Source organism: Babylonia areolata, chromosome 15 (assembly GCF_041734735.1).
Source record: "Babylonia areolata isolate BAREFJ2019XMU chromosome 15, ASM4173473v1, whole genome shotgun sequence".
Lineage (NCBI taxonomy): Eukaryota > Metazoa > Mollusca > Gastropoda > Neogastropoda > Buccinidae > Babylonia > Babylonia areolata.
Window position 1 is genome coordinate 13,509,310 of NC_134890.1, and position 17,195 is coordinate 13,526,504.

A 17,195-nucleotide genomic window follows, 5' to 3' on the forward strand; every position below is an offset into this window, starting at 1 on the left:
TTTATAGTTGATCGAATCTTTTTAAGTCTTTATTGAGAGGTGTCACACCCTCAAAATGTCAATGAAATCTTCTGGTATACTCTCAATCCAGAGAACATGTAAGCAAAAAGCATGTCCTTTTTTTTAATTTGCTTTCATTTTTTAAAACAAGATATCTGTTGTATGTAGAATATACAAAGGTGGTCTACAAAGGAATAAAAAGTAGACTCGTTTGCGAAGGAAAGAACCTATCCTAGAGACCCCCAACGCATGGCATTGGCATTGTCTTCAACATGGCGCCGAAGAAGGGGGAGCTCAGTGAATCTGAGCAGAAATTAATGGATGCCGTCGAAAAAGGTAATTGCCAATTTTTTTGTAAGACTGGAATCACAGCTTGCATTCTATATAAATGCACTGGTAAATCGTGTATGTTCGTTTTTGGCTTTCCAGTGTTTAGAAGAACACAAAACGACTTTCGGTTCCAGAACGTCCAGAGGAAAGCATGGCCAGATTTGCCAGAAAAGGGTTGTTCTCATTCGCATTGTCAGCGTGGAAACTATTTCTATTTCCATTCAGTTAACCCACCTTCCCTTAAATGTGCATTAGATCTTCGGACCGGCTGCCATAGAAAATAATAAAGATTTGCGTAAAACACACGTCATGATTTTTGTTTCGTATTTCGTCTTAAAATGCAGCTACCTCTCGCCTTGTTATTCTTCTCGAACCTTCTTTAAGTCGCCAAAATTATTATACTATTTAACATAGCTCTTCCATACCAGTAGTGCAATAATGAATACAGAACAAGTTCTTATTTTGATACTTGGGGTAAATCAGTAGTAATCTCATTTGAGTTTTAAGTTTAACCGCCCCCGCCCCCCCTCTCCCCCATTTCAGCAGGGACAGTCCTTGTTGCCATGGTTACTTTTGTGTTGGCTCAGTGAAAGATGCACAGGGACCTGTAGTTATCATCTCAGTTCTCATGCAAAAGACTGATCCCAAACTACCACACAGGATCTAGTTAGGGGATGAGAGGTGGGAAATTGGAAAGGGGAGGATTAAAGTGACATGCAGGGCTTACACAAAAATTCAGATGCTCTAAATTTGTGTATGCATATTTTTTTTTCTGCCATTGTTGGTATGTTACTATGTATTGCATATGATTTATACTCTTTTTTTTCTTTTTATGGGGGGTGTGGTTCTGGGTTTATGAAGTTTTACTTTTTTTGTCTACAGCTTTGGCAAGCTGTTGGGATATGCTAAGCAGCAATGACTTGAAGTATTTACATTTATTTGTCTGTGATTATCTCACCAGTAGTAATACTTACTGTACTTGTAATTAGTCTGTACACTCAACCACTGTCTTAACATCATTAGACAACATTGATGCAATTTTCACAAGTTTGCAGATGACACCCAACTCACTAAAACTTCTTTCCCTAAATTCTTCTGCTATCCTCCACTAAATGATTGAGATATGCATTGTTGCTGAAAAAGAGTGGATGCTGAAAAACAAGCTTAAATTTGATGACGTCAAGGCAGAAGCCATACTTTGTTGTAAGTCTGCATTTAGACACATTTCAGACAATACCTTCCCTGTATGCAATGCTGATATCATCTTTCAAAATTCTGTCAGAAACTTGGGTACATTTTTTTTATTTTGTTCTGTCCATGTACAGCCGTGTCAGTAATTTATGTAAAACTGCAAACATCCAACTGAGGAGAATCCATACCATTCAAGTTTCAACCATATCTAACTATTGAAGCAACCACTCAGCTTGTTTGTTTCTTAAACATAATTACGTATGTTGTATTGAGCACTGCAATTCACTACTTGCTGCAATTCACTACTTGCTGGTCTGCCTTTTGATTTGTAGTCATCACTGTCATTCCTTCAAATGATTGTGAACAGTGCTGCAAGAATCATTTTCAGAAATAAATTTTAAAAAAAAGAAAAAAGGATCACATTACCCCAGTCTTACATTGACTTCATTGGCTACCCGACCAGTACATAATTCAGCATAAAACTGCCATATTGGCTTATTGCTACTTTGAAAGATCTCCCCCATCTTATCTTCTGTCTTTTATACTTACACCCATTCCTGTTCTCTCAGGTCTTCTGAATAGCTTGAAGTCCCAGAAACCTTCAAAGACATTTGGCCAGAGGGCCTTTCAGTATCAAGCACCGTCTGTCTGAAATTCTTTTCCTCTGGATCTCTGTCACTTTCCAGCACTGTCCTCTTTACAAACTGGAAAACTCACCTGTTCAAACAGGCCTTTAGATGTAATAAAGCATAGTTAATTCAGTTCGCATTCTTCCTCCTACCACCCACCCCACTTTACCCTTTACTAAAACCATCTTTAATTACACAACTACGGCATCTTTTGTGTGTGTCTGTGTGATTGTTCATATGATATAGATCTGAAGTTTGCACTGAAACTGTCTCGGTGTAGTAGATATATATACATGATAATTGATATGTGTTGTTTTTTCATGTGCAGAGGTATGCTATTATGCGCTATTGTATATGTACTGGTTTCATGTGAAGCGCTTAGAGCCCATTATATGGGGAGTACTATTATTATTATGTTTTATATTATTTAATTTATTTTATACAGAAAAGTAATAAATTTCCCAGTCATGGAAAGGTACTGAATCTCCAGCATTAGCTGAACTTTCATGTTGATTTCATTGTAAAGTTGCATTAAAAACTGGTTGATTTTGTGTGTGTGTCTTTTTGTTTATTTTGGTGTAAATTGTTTTTTCACTTCGAGTATTCCAGCACAATAGCAGTAACTTGAGTAAGTCATTGTCCAGTTTGAAAGGAGAAAATTGTACACATCCACACCTGAAGCATCAGTTATCTTTTTTCAGGTACAACACAGGATATTGCCAGCTTGCTGAAGGAGCCAGATGTGCATATTGACTGCTTGGACCAGGTGAGCTTAGCATACAAAGTTTATTCTTGATACTTTCATTTGCAGTGATAACTCTTATGTAGTTTAATGTATTTGTATTTGCATTTCTTTTTATCACAACAGATTTCTCTGTGTGAAAATTAGGCTGCTCTCCCCAGGGAGAGCACGTCACTACACTACAGTGCCATCCATTTTTTCGTGTTTTTTCCTGCATGCAGTTTCATTTGTTTTTCCTATCGAAGTGGATTTTTCAACAGAATTTTGCCAGGAACAACCTTTTTGTTGCCGTGAGTTCTTTTACATGTGCTAAGTGCTTGCTACACATGGGACCTCAGTTTATTGTCTCATCCGAATGACTAGCGTCCAGACCACCACTCAAGGTCTAGTGAAAGGGGAGAAAATATTGGCGGCCGAGCCGGGATTGGAACCAGCACGCTCGGATTCTCTCGTTTCCCAGGCAGACGCGTTACCTCTAGGCCATCACTTTTAAACATAACACTTTTGTGTCTGGCCTTGCCCCAGCCCTATCAGCCTACCAGAAACTGCTAGGAAATCACTAGTTGCTAATGAAAAAATAAAATAAAACCTGTCCTGCAGGCCTGAACGGAGCCCAAACATTACAAAATTTTGTGTACTTAAATTAAAAAGGAGACTGACTTCATATGTGCTGAAAGGTTTAGTGTATGAATGTTTTTTAGCAAACTTGTTTGAAAGCAGGGAAAAATACGAGCTTCATACAGATAAAAAGTTACATGTCTAATTGAGTAGGTGTTGTGTGCCACTGAATGAATGATACAGGAAACAAATGATTAACATCCAAAGGCAGCTGTCAGTCAGCTCTACCCAGGTAAGCAGCCTGTTGTGCTAATGACTCTGTGATTGTAAAGTGCTTAGAGCTTGGTCTCTGACCAAGGAAAGTCACTATATAAGTATCAATATCATCCATGCTGTTCCCAGGACCTCAGTTACCATTTCATGTGAAAGACTAGCACCCAGACAACCGCTTAAAGCTTAATGGAGGGATGGAGTAAAAATCCTGGAAATACAGACTTAATCTGTATACATCCCACTCTCAGAAATCATCATCTGGATACATCCTCCTCTCAGAATTCATCTTATTTAGATAAATATGTTGGTGTGTCGTCTGATGGAGCGTTCCTTTTCATTCAGGCGCCTTTGTGTGGTTTCTATGCAGACTGGAATGACCCCTCTCCAGCATGCCTGTTTCAAAGGGAGAGCGGACGTCTGCCGGTTTCTGCTGGACAATGGTGCCAATGTCAATGCATATTTCCATGAAAACGGTTATTCCACTTTGCACTTTTGTGCACTGTCAGGTGAGAGGCCTCAAAGCTAACAACTCATACTGCCTATGATTTACCAAATGGTGAACTGCAAAGATCATTGCTTTGTCTGTGAAAATATAAAAGAGATGTTTTTACATACAGTGTGTTTCCATTTGCTGTTTTTACTCAACTTGAGGCATTCGTCAAATAAGATCTTTTTTCCCTGTTCATACTTCCACAGTCTTCCCATCAGTTGCCAGCTAATTGTTGTTCAAGTGAAAGCTTTTGTAATGACTCTTTGTCACCAAAATATGTCTTTTTTTTTTTTTTTTTGTATGTGTTTATCTGTTTTGTTTTCAACCACAGGAATGTTTGCGGTTTGTTGATGAGGAACAATGCTTTTTTTGTTTCCCTGAAGTCACAAGTGTGTTAGCCATTACAGCTAATGATATGTGTGTGTGACCAAGTCTACTTTCTCTGCATGGAAACAATAAGTGTATATAGCTCAACATGATATATTTTGGAGATGTTTAACTGATGGGAACACAAAGAATGAAAGACCAAACAGATGAGAGCATGTTACTTCTGAGGAAGAACTTTTCGACAGTCACAGTTTAATGCAGGATTGTAACAACAGAAACATGGATGTGAAGGGCATGGCAGTTCTCATTGCATGTTCAGAGATGATTATGTGATGATAGATAATATAGATTTTAGTGGTCTATAGTGGGTTTGTATGTGTGTGTTGTTTTTTGAGTTATCAGCAGTGATTAGGATGTTTTGGATGGGAGAACACTGCTTTTTTTTTTTTTTTTTTTTTTTTAAACATTCAAATGAAAATTAGTTATACAGGCAGGTAAGTTTTGCATGAAGTAGATATTGACAATAACAGATGTGAACCAGACCTGAAAACAAAGCCACCATTTTTGCCATGTCAGGAAACGTGGAGGTGACAAATATGATGCTGGAGGCTGGAGCCAAAACTGACCAGACCAACTCCGTCAACCGCACGGCCGCCCAGATGGGGGCCTTTGTTGGACAGCACCAGTGTGTGCGAGCCATCAACAACTTTTTCCCCAGATATGAGCTGGAAACATACACTGTTGCTCAAGGTAATACTAACCGAGTATTTGAGTGTTGCCAAACATGAGCTGGAAATTTACGTTGTTGCTTTGGGTAACAGAGTATTTGAGTGTTGCCAGACATGAGTTGGAAACCTACACTGTTGCTCTAGGTAATGCAGTATTTGAGTGTTGCCAAACATGAGCTGGAAACCTACACTGTTGCTCTTGGTAATAGAGTATTTGAGTGTTGCCAGACATGAGCTGGAATTAGTGGAAACCTACACTGTTGCTCTAGGTAACGCAGTATTTGAGTGTTGCCAAACATGAGCAGGAATCATTCACTGTTGCACAGGGCAACAGAGTGTGTTTGAGTGTTGCGCAAGGTAAATTACTGCATTTGATGTTGAGTATAAAATCAGGCCAGCTTTATATAGGTCTGTAATTTGCTCTATGAATTAAAATCTATGTGTAGTGAATGATCATGCTAAAAGGGTGAAAATTTAGGTGTGTTTGTATGCTGTTTTGCAGAGTGAAGATTATTTGGGTATAAAATCATGTAAGCTGTATACCTATTTGTTAAAATTAGTGTGAAGTGAATGGTCAGGCTGGAAAGTTAAAGTGAAGTAGGGTGGTTTTTGTTTGTTTTTTGTCATGGTTTCACATGTTTGTTAAAAGTTTGTAGGGCAGCAGTATGTCACAATACAGAGTGAGTCATTGTGCTGGGATATAAACAATTGTGAGAAATATTTAGTGCAGAGGTTTAGATGTTTGTGAAGAGGACATTTATTTGAGGTAGGGGTCATGTTTATTCATGGACTGTTGAAGCTATCACTGGGCTTGAATTGTCTGTAATAAACAACTGTACAGGTCTGATACCTTCTTGTCAAATGTCCCAGCAAACCCAGTCTATGGGAATGATTTTGACAGATAAATCAGACCCAGTAATTGTGCAAGTGTGTGTGTTTGTAAGTTTTCCTTTAACTGTCATGAAACTTGAACTAAGCAGTCAGAGATTAATTCTGAAGAATTTTATGCTTGTGTTGACTGATGAAAAAACCTTTGTGAGTTTGTGATTTTACTGCTGTGAAAAGAACACAACTGGCATGTCAGCTGTTGCAGTACACTGTAAGAACTACATTTTGATCACTCAATTTTTTGTGAAGAAATGTGAATGTATGTGTTGTGTGTGTCTTGTGTGTGCATGCTGTTAAAAAACACAAGGTTACCTACTTCTGGGAGGTTATCGGCCGTAGCTACTTTCGTTTTCTCCACATAGGCAGATAGTAGTTTGCACAGGACAGGAATGTCAGACCCCTGCCGGAGTCTGCACTAGTGGGTCACGGTAAGTATGTTACTTAAACGTAATTTTAGTTAGAACATTTCCTTTGATGTTATTGCAGGGTTCGAGAAAGAACCCAAGCTACCCCCATCACTGCTGACACCTTTACTCATGCTGATTAACATGACCAACCTGAACCCTGTGAAGGTAATAATGAGGACAGTAGTGTAATAAAGCAGATTGATGCTCACATCTATCAGGCAGGGAGTTACAATAAAAGGTTACACATTTATAAAGATACATGCATCAAGTAAACCATACACAGACAAGTGTGTGCACACACAAACATGCAAACACGTACACACAAGTACACTCATGACAGTCCCTCCCATACTGCATACAGGCGAAGTCTTGATGCTGGTCAGCCTGTCTGGCTTTTGGCATTGCCTGGAGAAAAAAACCTTGCTAAAATTGGACCCATATTCCCCTGGTTTCGAAACCAGCCTTGAATGTCAACCTGAGAACCTGCAGCCTCAGAACGATCATCATGAAGGCAGGCAGAACAGAAATGTTTTATAAGTGCTGAGGGCAGGCTCTCAAGACCTGAGCAGCATACATAGGTCAGGCATCTGCTTCTTTTTTTATTTATTTTTTATTCCCATATGTGGTGTAATTATATTGATCAGTATGCATGCTTTGACGCATATATGAAAGAAAAACTGAAAACGGCAGTGACTGTTGTTTTGCCTGTCGATTTCAGTCTCGGTTTCAGGGAGGTGTGGATCATGCGGACGGGTTGATATAATAATAATGCGCATTCCAAAAAAGGAAAGAAAGAAAGGCTGATGCCTAATCTTCACATGAAGTCAGTTCACTAACCATGTCTTGAGACCCTACACCAGGTTTATGTAAAACAAGAAAAATGATGATGTAAAAATGTTCACAACAAATACTTGAATGATGAAAATAAGATTAAATAACAATAATAAAAAGTTAAAAGTAATTGATTAATGCTTTGAAAATATTTTTAAAACATGCACACTGACACTGGTGTGCAAAAGCACCTTTAAATGGATGCACACACACATGCTGATTCAAAAAAAGTATATTTTAAAAACACACAACCTGACACCAGCGTGCAGAAGCACCCCTACACACATGCACACACACATACACGCACTACCTTGTGTGCAGTTCAAACACATGTAACATCACCTGTTGGCTGGTGGAGCTGTTCACACACACATATTGCACCGCCTGTTGGCAGATGGCACTGTTCACACACACATAACACATCGCCTGTTGGCAGATGGCACTGTTCACACACACATAACACTTCGCCTGTTGGCAGATGGCACTGTTTACACACACACATTGTATCACCTGTTGGCAGATGGCACTGTTCACACATAACATCGCCTGTTGGCAGATGGCACTGTTCACACACACATAACGCTTCGCCTGTTGGCATGTGGCACTGTTCATTCACCCATAACGCATCGCCTGTTGGAATGTGGTGCTGTTCATTCACACATAACGCAACGCCTGTTGGCATGTGGCGCTGTTCATTCACACGTAACACGTCAGTTGTTGGCAGGTGGCGCTGTACCTGAAGGAGAATCGAGAGCTGGTGTTGGAGTCGTACAAGGTGGGCAAGGTGCTGGACCTGATTGTGGAGAAGAACATGAAGGCCCGAGACACCAACGACATGCAGGCCATCAAGTGCCACTACTACGCCGCCATCATACGTCTGGCCAGCAAGTCCATGAAGGACTCTGAGGACACCCTCGATGGATTTGTCAAGAGGTTTGAGTACTCTTCTTTACTTTGAAGTCTGTCACCAAGAGGTTCATGTCTGTCTATCCATATATTCCTTTGTCTAGTAGACCATGGAGGCACCACACATTTGGCTGCCAGCCTCCTCCATCCCTTGTGGTTGTCTATCCTTCTGACTGTTTGACTCAGGGTTTGACCTATCCACTCTTGAGGTCTCTCCTTCTGCCTTCCTCTTCTCCTTGCTCCCTGCACTTTTCCCTGCAGAATGGTCTTGGCCATAGGTTCCCTGTTCTTTACTTTGAAGCCTTCCCTTCCTCCTCCCGAAGAGTTCTTTTCTGTTGCCAAGAGGTTCTTGTGGTTCTTTGTTTTGAAGGTTCTTTTGTTGTTTATTTTTTTTAATCTTTTTTTTTTGTTTTGCTTGGGTTTGAAAAAAAAAATCTCCATTGTTCGGTTCCGCATTTTATTGTCTTTTTTTTTTAAGAATAATGTTGATGAGTAAATATACAAATGATAATTATTATATAATTATTTAGACATTGGATTTCTTATCCAGAGATCAGTGTTTGAGACCCTGTTTCAGTATGGTGTTGTGTCATTAGGAAGGGCACTTTACTCTGATTTTCCACACTTCACTTAGTATGAATGAGTTCTGAATGGGGTACTGACTGGTTGGGGAAGGTTAAAAAGGCAGGAGATGATGGTTGGGCCCCACCTTCCTCAGCCAAGCCCTAGATACTGTGAATATGAATCATTGCCCCCATGGATGTGAAGGGCAATGGTACTCATACCAAATGTTGTTTGTTAAGTGATGAAAGTGGCAGAATGATTAACCTTTATCTGCCAAAACAGGTCTGTTAGGGTCTGGATTTGATTTGCAGTTTCGTCCCTTCCTCTGTGTGTGATTGGAAAATAAAACTGTTTAGTCATTCAGTTGAGACAATAAACTAAAGTCTGTGTGCAGCACGCACTCTGTGAACTAAAAAAGAACCCATGGTAACAAATTGTTGTCCTATGGCAAAATTCTGGAGAAGAATATTAATCCACTATGATAGATACACATATATATGCATATGCTCCAGGCCTGACTAAGTGTGTTGGGTAATGCTGCTGGTCAGGCATCTGCCTAGCAGATGTAGTGTAGCACATATGGATTTGTCCTAACCCAGTGACACTTCCTTCAGAAACTGAAACTGTTGTTGTGTGAACAGCTTCGTGAAGGGGCGTGAAGAAGACGGGTTTCCAGAGAAGCAGGATCGATTGATTCGTCAAGCACTGAAGGAGTTCCCCTACCCTGAGTCTCAGCTGCTGCAGAACCTCGTGCGTCAGATTGCACCCGTCAAAATTGTGAGTAAGGAGACTGCTGACATTTGAGTTGTTGGAAGGGGAGGGTGGTGGATTTGGGGTGGGAGGGGCAGGGGGGGTTCTATGTGTAGTGGCCTCTGAACCTTTGGTTTTAGTTTGTTTTGTTTGGGTTTGATTTTGTTAAGGTTTTTTTGTTGTTGTTTTTTGTAATAGCCTCAGACTACCCCACTGCTGGGTTTTACTGGGCTAGCCTCGAATGACCCCTGGGCCAGATTTGCCCCCAGGGTAAGAACCAGCTGGGGTACAAATAAGCTTTACACTGTTCAGTTGCACAGAGTTTAAAAAAGAGTGTTAGTGTGTGTGTATGTTGTCAGGGGGAGGGTTCGTCGGCTCTCAGCGTGATGGTGGCGGGTCTGTACGGCCCTACCTTTGAGGACGACAATGCCTGCACCACCTGCGGAGAACCCAAAGCCACCAAGACTTGCTCTGCCTGCAAATACGTGAGTAGTCTCAACAGCCTTCTGTGTGTGTGGTGCTAGTGCATCAATTCTGCAAGAGAGGAGTGTGTATTGCGCATTGATTTTCATTTGCAAGATGTGCACTCTGTGGAAATAATTCATTGTTATATATGATAGTTGTGTCCGACTAAGACTGTCAGGACAGGAGAGGAGGCAGTTGCTGTCCTGACTGTCTGGGCTAGAATTTGATTGTCTTGCCCAAGTTTCATCCCCACTCACTCTCTCTGCAGTGGATAAACGGTTGATATACACCTCTCACTTTGCTGTTGGCATGTCAGTCTCAGATATAAGCCGAGCGTTGAGCCATGCATTTCTTATGTAGGTGCCTAGAGCCCTATTTAGAGAATAGATGCTATGTAAATTAACATTGTTATTAGTATTATTGTGTGAACATGATTTCCGTGTTGGCTTTTGTGTCTTGCAGACTAACTACTGCAGTCAGAGTTGTCAGAAGCTGCACTGGTCTACTCACAAGAAGTTCTGCAAGAAGATTGGAGGTATTGTTAACCTCTCTGACCCCCACCGCCCTGAACCCCCACCCCACATCCCACCTTTTTTCCTTTTTGGGGGGAAGAGGGAGGGAGGGGAAGGGGGGGAATCTATATTTTATACCATGCAAGAAAGGGTAGGGAGGGGGTGGGGGGGCTATTTTGATTTGTGTGTTTTATTGGTTTTTTTGTTGGTTTTCAGAATGTTAGAAGAAAATGAAAGTGACATAAAAAGATGATGATAATGAAAGGAGAACAAAATGGCAGCAATTTTCTGAATCTAAGAAGAAAACTAAAGTAACATAAGATGATGATGTTGATGATGTGAAGAGAACAAAATGGCAGCAAGCTAACGAGAAAGAAGTGGGATGTTGGTATATGCATACACAATTACCAACAATATATGTCGACCAGTAAGTTAAGATGTAAAAGCCAAGAGAAAAATCTAGGACTGAATATGTCAGCCATATTTTTTTTCCCTTTACCATTGTTATTTTGTGCCTTTACTGTGTTGATTTTATGCCTTTTCCATGTTGATTTTGTGCCTACCATGAAAAATCTGTGACTTTTCCATGTTAATTCTGTGACATTACCACGTGTATTTTGTGCCTTTTCAATATTTATTTACTTTGTATGTACCTTTGCCATGAATATTCTGTGCCATTACCATGTTTATTATATTCTGTGCCTCTTCTATGTTTATTCTGTGCCTAGTGTTTATTTTGTGCCTTTACCATGTTTGTCTGCCTTTTCCGTGTATATAATCTGTGCCTTTACCATCTGACCAATGACAGCGGTGTGTTTTTCATCCAGAGGAATATCAGAAGCGCCTGAAAGAAGAAGAAGAACAGAAGAAAAAGAGAGCAGAAATGGAAGCCAAAATGAAGGAAGCTCAGCTGACTGGTAAGTACATAACACACCACCATGCCTGTTGGGAAACCAGCATGTCTGTGACAAGATAACGGAAAAAAGTAATTGATCATTAACTGTGGAGGGTGCAATAGGTGAATGGTTAGAGTCTTTAACTTAAGTTGGAGTGGTGGCCTATTCGTAACGCATCCATCTAGGAAATGGCCAGGTTCAAATACCACATTTGCCATTATTTTCCCCGTCCACTTGACCTTGAGTGATGGTCTGGATGCTGGTCATTCGGATGAAATGATAAATTGAGGTCCCTTTTGTAGCATGCACCTAATGCACCCACAGCAATAACCCCTAGCAATAAATGGGTAGTCCCTGGCAAAAAGGACAAAAAAAAATTCTGCATAGAAAACTGACAGAAAAAGAAATGCACTTGCAGGCGGAGGAGGAGGTAGTGGGGGGAAGAATAGTGGCAATGCACTGTAGTAACATGCTCTCCCTGGGGAGAGCAGCCTGAATTTCACCTGCAATCCTGCTAATAATGCTTTAATTCCATTTGTATGTGTACACATGCAGATGATCAAATATACACAGTAAAGGTTCTACAACTGATAGCACTGTCATTGTTCAGTGGATAACGGAAGCATGAAACATAGCCAACATGCATGCACTGAAAATCGTCTCTTCAAACGCACCACTTCCTTACTGCCTTCGAACATATTGACTGATGTGCTTCTCGGACTTCTAATGTGTGTGTGTGTGTCCATGTTCGTGAATGGTATATCGTACAATAATGCATGTATAAATATATATAAAACATTCATTGTAAACACCTCAAGTTCCCTGTTTGGGACATGTGAGCGTCAGTATGCATTATTTTTAGTAGCAGTATGAATATGTAACAGGTAGAACTGATTCTTGTTTTGTTGTTTTTTTGTTTGTTTGTTTTTTCAGACAAGGAGGGTGAGAAGGGGGATGGGCAGGCTACAGAAGAGCAGAAGGATGGAGTTCCAGAGTCTGAAGAGAAGAAGGAGGGTGTTTCAGAGTCTGGGGAGAATGGTGTGAATGATTCCTGACAGCCAGGATACAAGTAGATCGATATCACAGTTTCTGAAGTTGTAGCTTGAGATTTGTGTCCTGCAAAGCATCTGATTTGAATTGACTAGAGATCCTATTTGCAAAACATCTGATTTGGACAGAAATTCAGGCCAGAATGTTTCTGGCATCATAGCTTGAGATTCTGTCTTGCGAAGAATATGCTTTGGACAGAAAGGGGAATTTGGGTTGAAATTCTGTCTGTATACCATCTGATGATTTGGAAGGAATCGGGAATTTTTTTTTAGATCCTTTGGTACAAATCATTTGATTTGGACTGAATTGGGTATTCAGGCTGTACAAATCATCGGATTTGGATGGAATGGGGAATTTGAGACTGAGGTTCTATCTTGCAAGTAATCTGACTTGGATGGACTTGGGAATTTGGGCTGAGACTGTCATGTAAATCATATGATTTGGACTGAATGGCAAACAGATTACAGGCAATACAAGGGTGCTGCAAAGAAAAACATGTCATGACTGCCATTTCATTTGTTGTCCTGCACTGACGGGAATTTTGAGTGTTCTTGTTATTTCTGAATGCAGAATGATATATACTTTTTATGGTATAATTTTAAATGTTCAGTGTTTTTCCAGTATCAGTGTCATGTGGTGGTTTGCAATGTGTTTGTAGAAATGCATATATATATACAGGAGGATGGGAAACATCAGGACTTGGATAATACTATCGCGTGAAGGAAATTCTTTTAGAGGTAATCTTGTCTAGTCAAACAGAGATCAATCTGTTACTTATTCTTTTGTTTAGAAGAAAAAAGAATGTATAGTTTTATTATATCAGCCATGTTTAAGGTTCACCAGAAGATCACAGTAAGTATTGTTAGATTAAACATAATTTGAGGTGGAAAAATTGCCTTTTCTTATTTCAGTCATATGTAAGGTTTGCTCAGCATATGATGACTGTTTTAACACATAGTGCCAGTTGATAAACACATTTGAAGAATTTAAAAACAGCACTGGAAGTATAAGAAGTGATGGTGGAAATAATCATTTATTTTATCTATCCGCACTCAGTGTATGTGTGACAGACATACCAGAAGAGATTGTTTTCACAAGTTAGGGAGGGAATGTCAGAAGGGCTTCTGAAGAAAGAGAGGTATCATCCTGTTTCACATATTCCCAGTTTGCCTATGTATTACAAAACCAGTGATTCTGATTCGCCTATTCCCAGTTCGCCTTTGTACTTGGTTACTCTGTGTGTACCCATGATTTCGATTTGCTTATTCCCAGTTCTCATTTTGCCTTTGTACTCAGTTGCTCTGTGTATGTGTTTGTCTTAGAGTGCATGAGACTGATTAAGCAAAACATCAGTGGCAGGTAGGCAAAACAAGACTGTGTGTGTGTGTGTGTTTGACACAGAGAGAGAGGCAAAACAGGAAAGAGTCAAACTCTGGCAAGGCTGATGAGGGTGGCCACACGATCAAGAGTTGGCAAAATGGTGATAGGCGAATTGGACCTGCTCCGAAGCAGAGGCTGTATGCGTTAGTGAAGCACACTGGGCTTTTAAATGAAAGTGACTTGTTACTGTCAGGCATCTTATTGTTAGCATACTTCTGTTGTCAAATGCTTACCACTTCAGGTACAGCTCTGGGTTCAGCTTCTTGCTGCCCTCACAACTGCTGCGATGTGGTTTGTGGATTCCATTTAGATGGAGGAAGCATGTTGTTGGCTTGGTCATGGAGTGAATGGTCCCCTGTGTGTGTTTTTCATTCTTACTGAGTCTCATTCCTGCCTGTCTCTAAAAGCATGTACACGCAGCTCGGGGTGCTCAAGCGAGGGTAAGAATGAGGCCTTGCCCTTGCCCTTCTTGAGTGCACTTTGCGAGTTTGTTGTCACACACTCACCGCCCATTATGTCCTCTGGCATGTACAATAGCAACTGTTGGTCACACACAGGCAAGTTGAAGTTGTGCCTTTGAAGCAGGTGTACATCAGCTGGTATGTAAATCAATAAAAATACATGATATGACAGTTTAAGGATCGGAACACACTCTTTGCTTCAGTTGGAAATGTCATATTGATTTTTACTACCAGAATGACAACACCTATTACAATCAAAATTCAGAAGGCTTCGTGGCATTGATACACTTCAACAACAAAAACAGCATTTTAAAGCTGAAAGCAAAGCAGTTCCATTTTCTTTGTCACTAGATACTCATGACAATTATTTAGGTCTTGGTTGGATCTTGAATTTTGCATGTTCGATCTGCTAGCTTCAAATTGAACTGGTTTCAACACTTTGAGTGGAATAGTGAATGTTTAATCATTTTGGGTGTGGCACATACACATTTGTGTGGATGGTGTGCAAGAGTAAGGACCAGGCCAAGTTCCTCAAAGCAATCTGAGCAAGTGTTGAAGACTTGAACTGGATGAAGTTGTAAAAATGGAATTATGTTTTCTGACTTGGCCAAAAATGGATTTATTATTTGTTTATATATATATATATATATATATATATATACACATACATATATATATATATATATATATATATATATATATATATCTGAAAGGTATGTGAAGTTTTTCTGTCCCAGTTACAAAACACTGAAGATTAGATGTATGGTGATATATTTTGTCTTTTTTTCTCTGGAGGTTTTGTTGGAATTATTATTTAATTCAGTATTCTTTAAAATTGGTCAGATCATCCTTTACTGAAAGATGATCACTTCTTTCTTTTCTTCTCCACTGTTCATTAATACTATTTTGTTCCATTACATGGTCCTGTACTGTTTGGACTTTCTGTTGTTGTAGTTAAACTTGTTGGATATTATGCTCTCTTTTTATTTTTTTTTCATCTACTTAAAAAAAAAGTTTTATAGCTTGCTTTTTTTTGTTTTGTTTTTTGCTCCAACTCCAAAGAAGCCTTGCTATGTTATTTTTGTTAGTGATTGTCAAGTAGTCTTGATCATTTGACTATGCTGTGTTTTGTATCATTATTGCTTTGACTAATTTGAGTATCAATAAATATAGGGCACTGTGGCCGGTAAGCTGTTAGACTAAGTGATCCAGTGTTCATCAGTTATCAGGGTTCAAGGCCTCATTTTGGATGGTTTTTATCCTTGGGACAGTCAGTTTACTCTTGATTTTCCACACTCCATCCAGGTGTGAATGGGCCTCCTTAGCCTTAAAAGGCTGTGGGACCTCTAACCTCTCTTCCTCTTGAGTATTCTCTTTTGGTAATGATCTGTTTGGTGTATTATTGTCATTGGTTTTATTTTGTTTTATCTTTCATTGATACTGTTGTATATCCTTATTTGTGACACTTTTTGTATTCAAGGTGAGTCTGTCATCACCCAGTCTTGGTTGTCTGTTGTAAACTTTAACATTGGAATTTTCTTGGCAGAAACAAGTGTTTTAGGGTCCAAACTTGTGGGAATGGTAGGTATGAGTAAGACCTTTCCAGTCATGCCTTTTGTGATGATGAAAACAGGGTGAGAGTTCAGTGGTGGTCATAATTGTTTGCCAAAGTAGAAAAAAGATCGAGCAAAGTCTGTTTTCAGACTTGGTACAGTGAGCAACCATGATGACAGCATGATCTATATTGAAATTAATTGTGAAGCACAACATTGCTGCAATGTATATGATGTTTGTAAGAGAAGATTTAGGAATGAGAAATGGTTTTGTATTCAGTCTCTGTCAGACTTTGTTCATTGACTGGTCATGGCAAAAACGGTAACATTGATGTCCAGAATGAAGATCAGGAGGTTAGAGTTCAAGGTCACAACATGGCGTTATGGGGGGAGATGTGGAAGAAGTTTGATTGAGCTTGGATTTTTCCATTTCGTTATCACTGTTGCTTTGTACAGTGACTGGACATGATGGAAAAGTCAAGGTTGAAGGTCTTAGTTGCAACTAAATGATTAAAAAGGTCATGTTGTAAGATAGCCTTTGATTTCTGTGTTGTTTGATTAAGTGGGTATCTTGTACCCTTAAACATTTACCTCTCTTGTTTTAAGAAAAGGAAAAAGGGATACTGTACTGGTGATTAAGTCTTATTTCAAATCCTTTTTTTGCCCTGGTGATTCAGACTTCTACAGAGGAAGTTCTATTGTCAGAATTGAAAAAAAAAGTCAGTGTTGCTGTATTGTGATTTGCCTGAAACTGATATGTTTTTTTGTTGTATTTTTTTCTTGGACTGGTGTTATTTTATGAAAGTGAAATAAATCTTGTGAAATTCACCTGTCATTTTTTTGTTGGTTTATTTTGGGTTTTTTGGGGGGTTTTTTCCTTTCCACTTGTGGATAGATATGGTGATCGTGGTGCCTAGGGTTTGAACATGTCTGGGAGAGAAAGAAAGCAAGACAATTAATTCAGAACTGTAGTGTGATTTGTCAGAAGTTTTTTTTTTTTAATGAGACAGACAAGAATAATTCTTTCATACAATGTCCATGTGGAGTTTGGAATTTCAAGAGTACAGCTCCTGCAGCAGAGAGCAGTACACACACGTAGAGTTCTTCACCCATGTCATTTGACTTCGTTGCTTTCAGTCCAGCCAACTGCACAGGGTCATGTACTAAAGATTCAGACAGACAGAGAAAGCTGTCCCTGAAAATTCACACACTGTGATTCATACACACACACTTTGACACATACACTCTTTCTCTTTTTTTTTTT

General features: G+C 39.6%; 1 protein-coding gene across 1 annotated transcript; it reads left to right on the forward strand.

Annotated features, from left to right (window-relative positions):
- The first annotated feature begins 193 nt into the window (after positions 1–193).
- LOC143290444 (ankyrin repeat and MYND domain-containing protein 2-like) lies at positions 194–16,759 on the forward strand. The gene is made up of 11 exons (XM_076599878.1): positions 194–336; positions 2,852–2,916; positions 4,091–4,229; positions 5,117–5,290; positions 6,643–6,728; positions 8,119–8,327; positions 9,506–9,641; positions 9,974–10,099; positions 10,542–10,614; positions 11,419–11,508; positions 12,421–16,759. The coding sequence occupies exons 1-11, from the start codon at positions 273–275 to the stop codon at positions 12,540–12,542; spliced, it is 1,284 nt and encodes a 427-aa protein (XP_076455993.1). The 5' UTR covers positions 194–272; the 3' UTR covers positions 12,543–16,759.
- Positions 16,760–17,195: the final 436 nt, after the last annotated feature.

Coding starts and splice junctions, on each gene's coding strand:
- LOC143290444 (XM_076599878.1), top strand. CDS start 273: ATGGCGCCGAAGAAGGGGGAGCTCAGTGAATCTGAGCAGAAATTAATG. Junction 337..2,851: donor AATGGATGCCGTCGAAAAAG/GTAATTGCCAAT, acceptor ATCTTTTTTCAG/GTACAACACAGGATATTGCC. Junction 10,100..10,541: donor CTTGCTCTGCCTGCAAATAC/GTGAGTAGTCTC, acceptor TGTGTCTTGCAG/ACTAACTACTGCAGTCAGAG.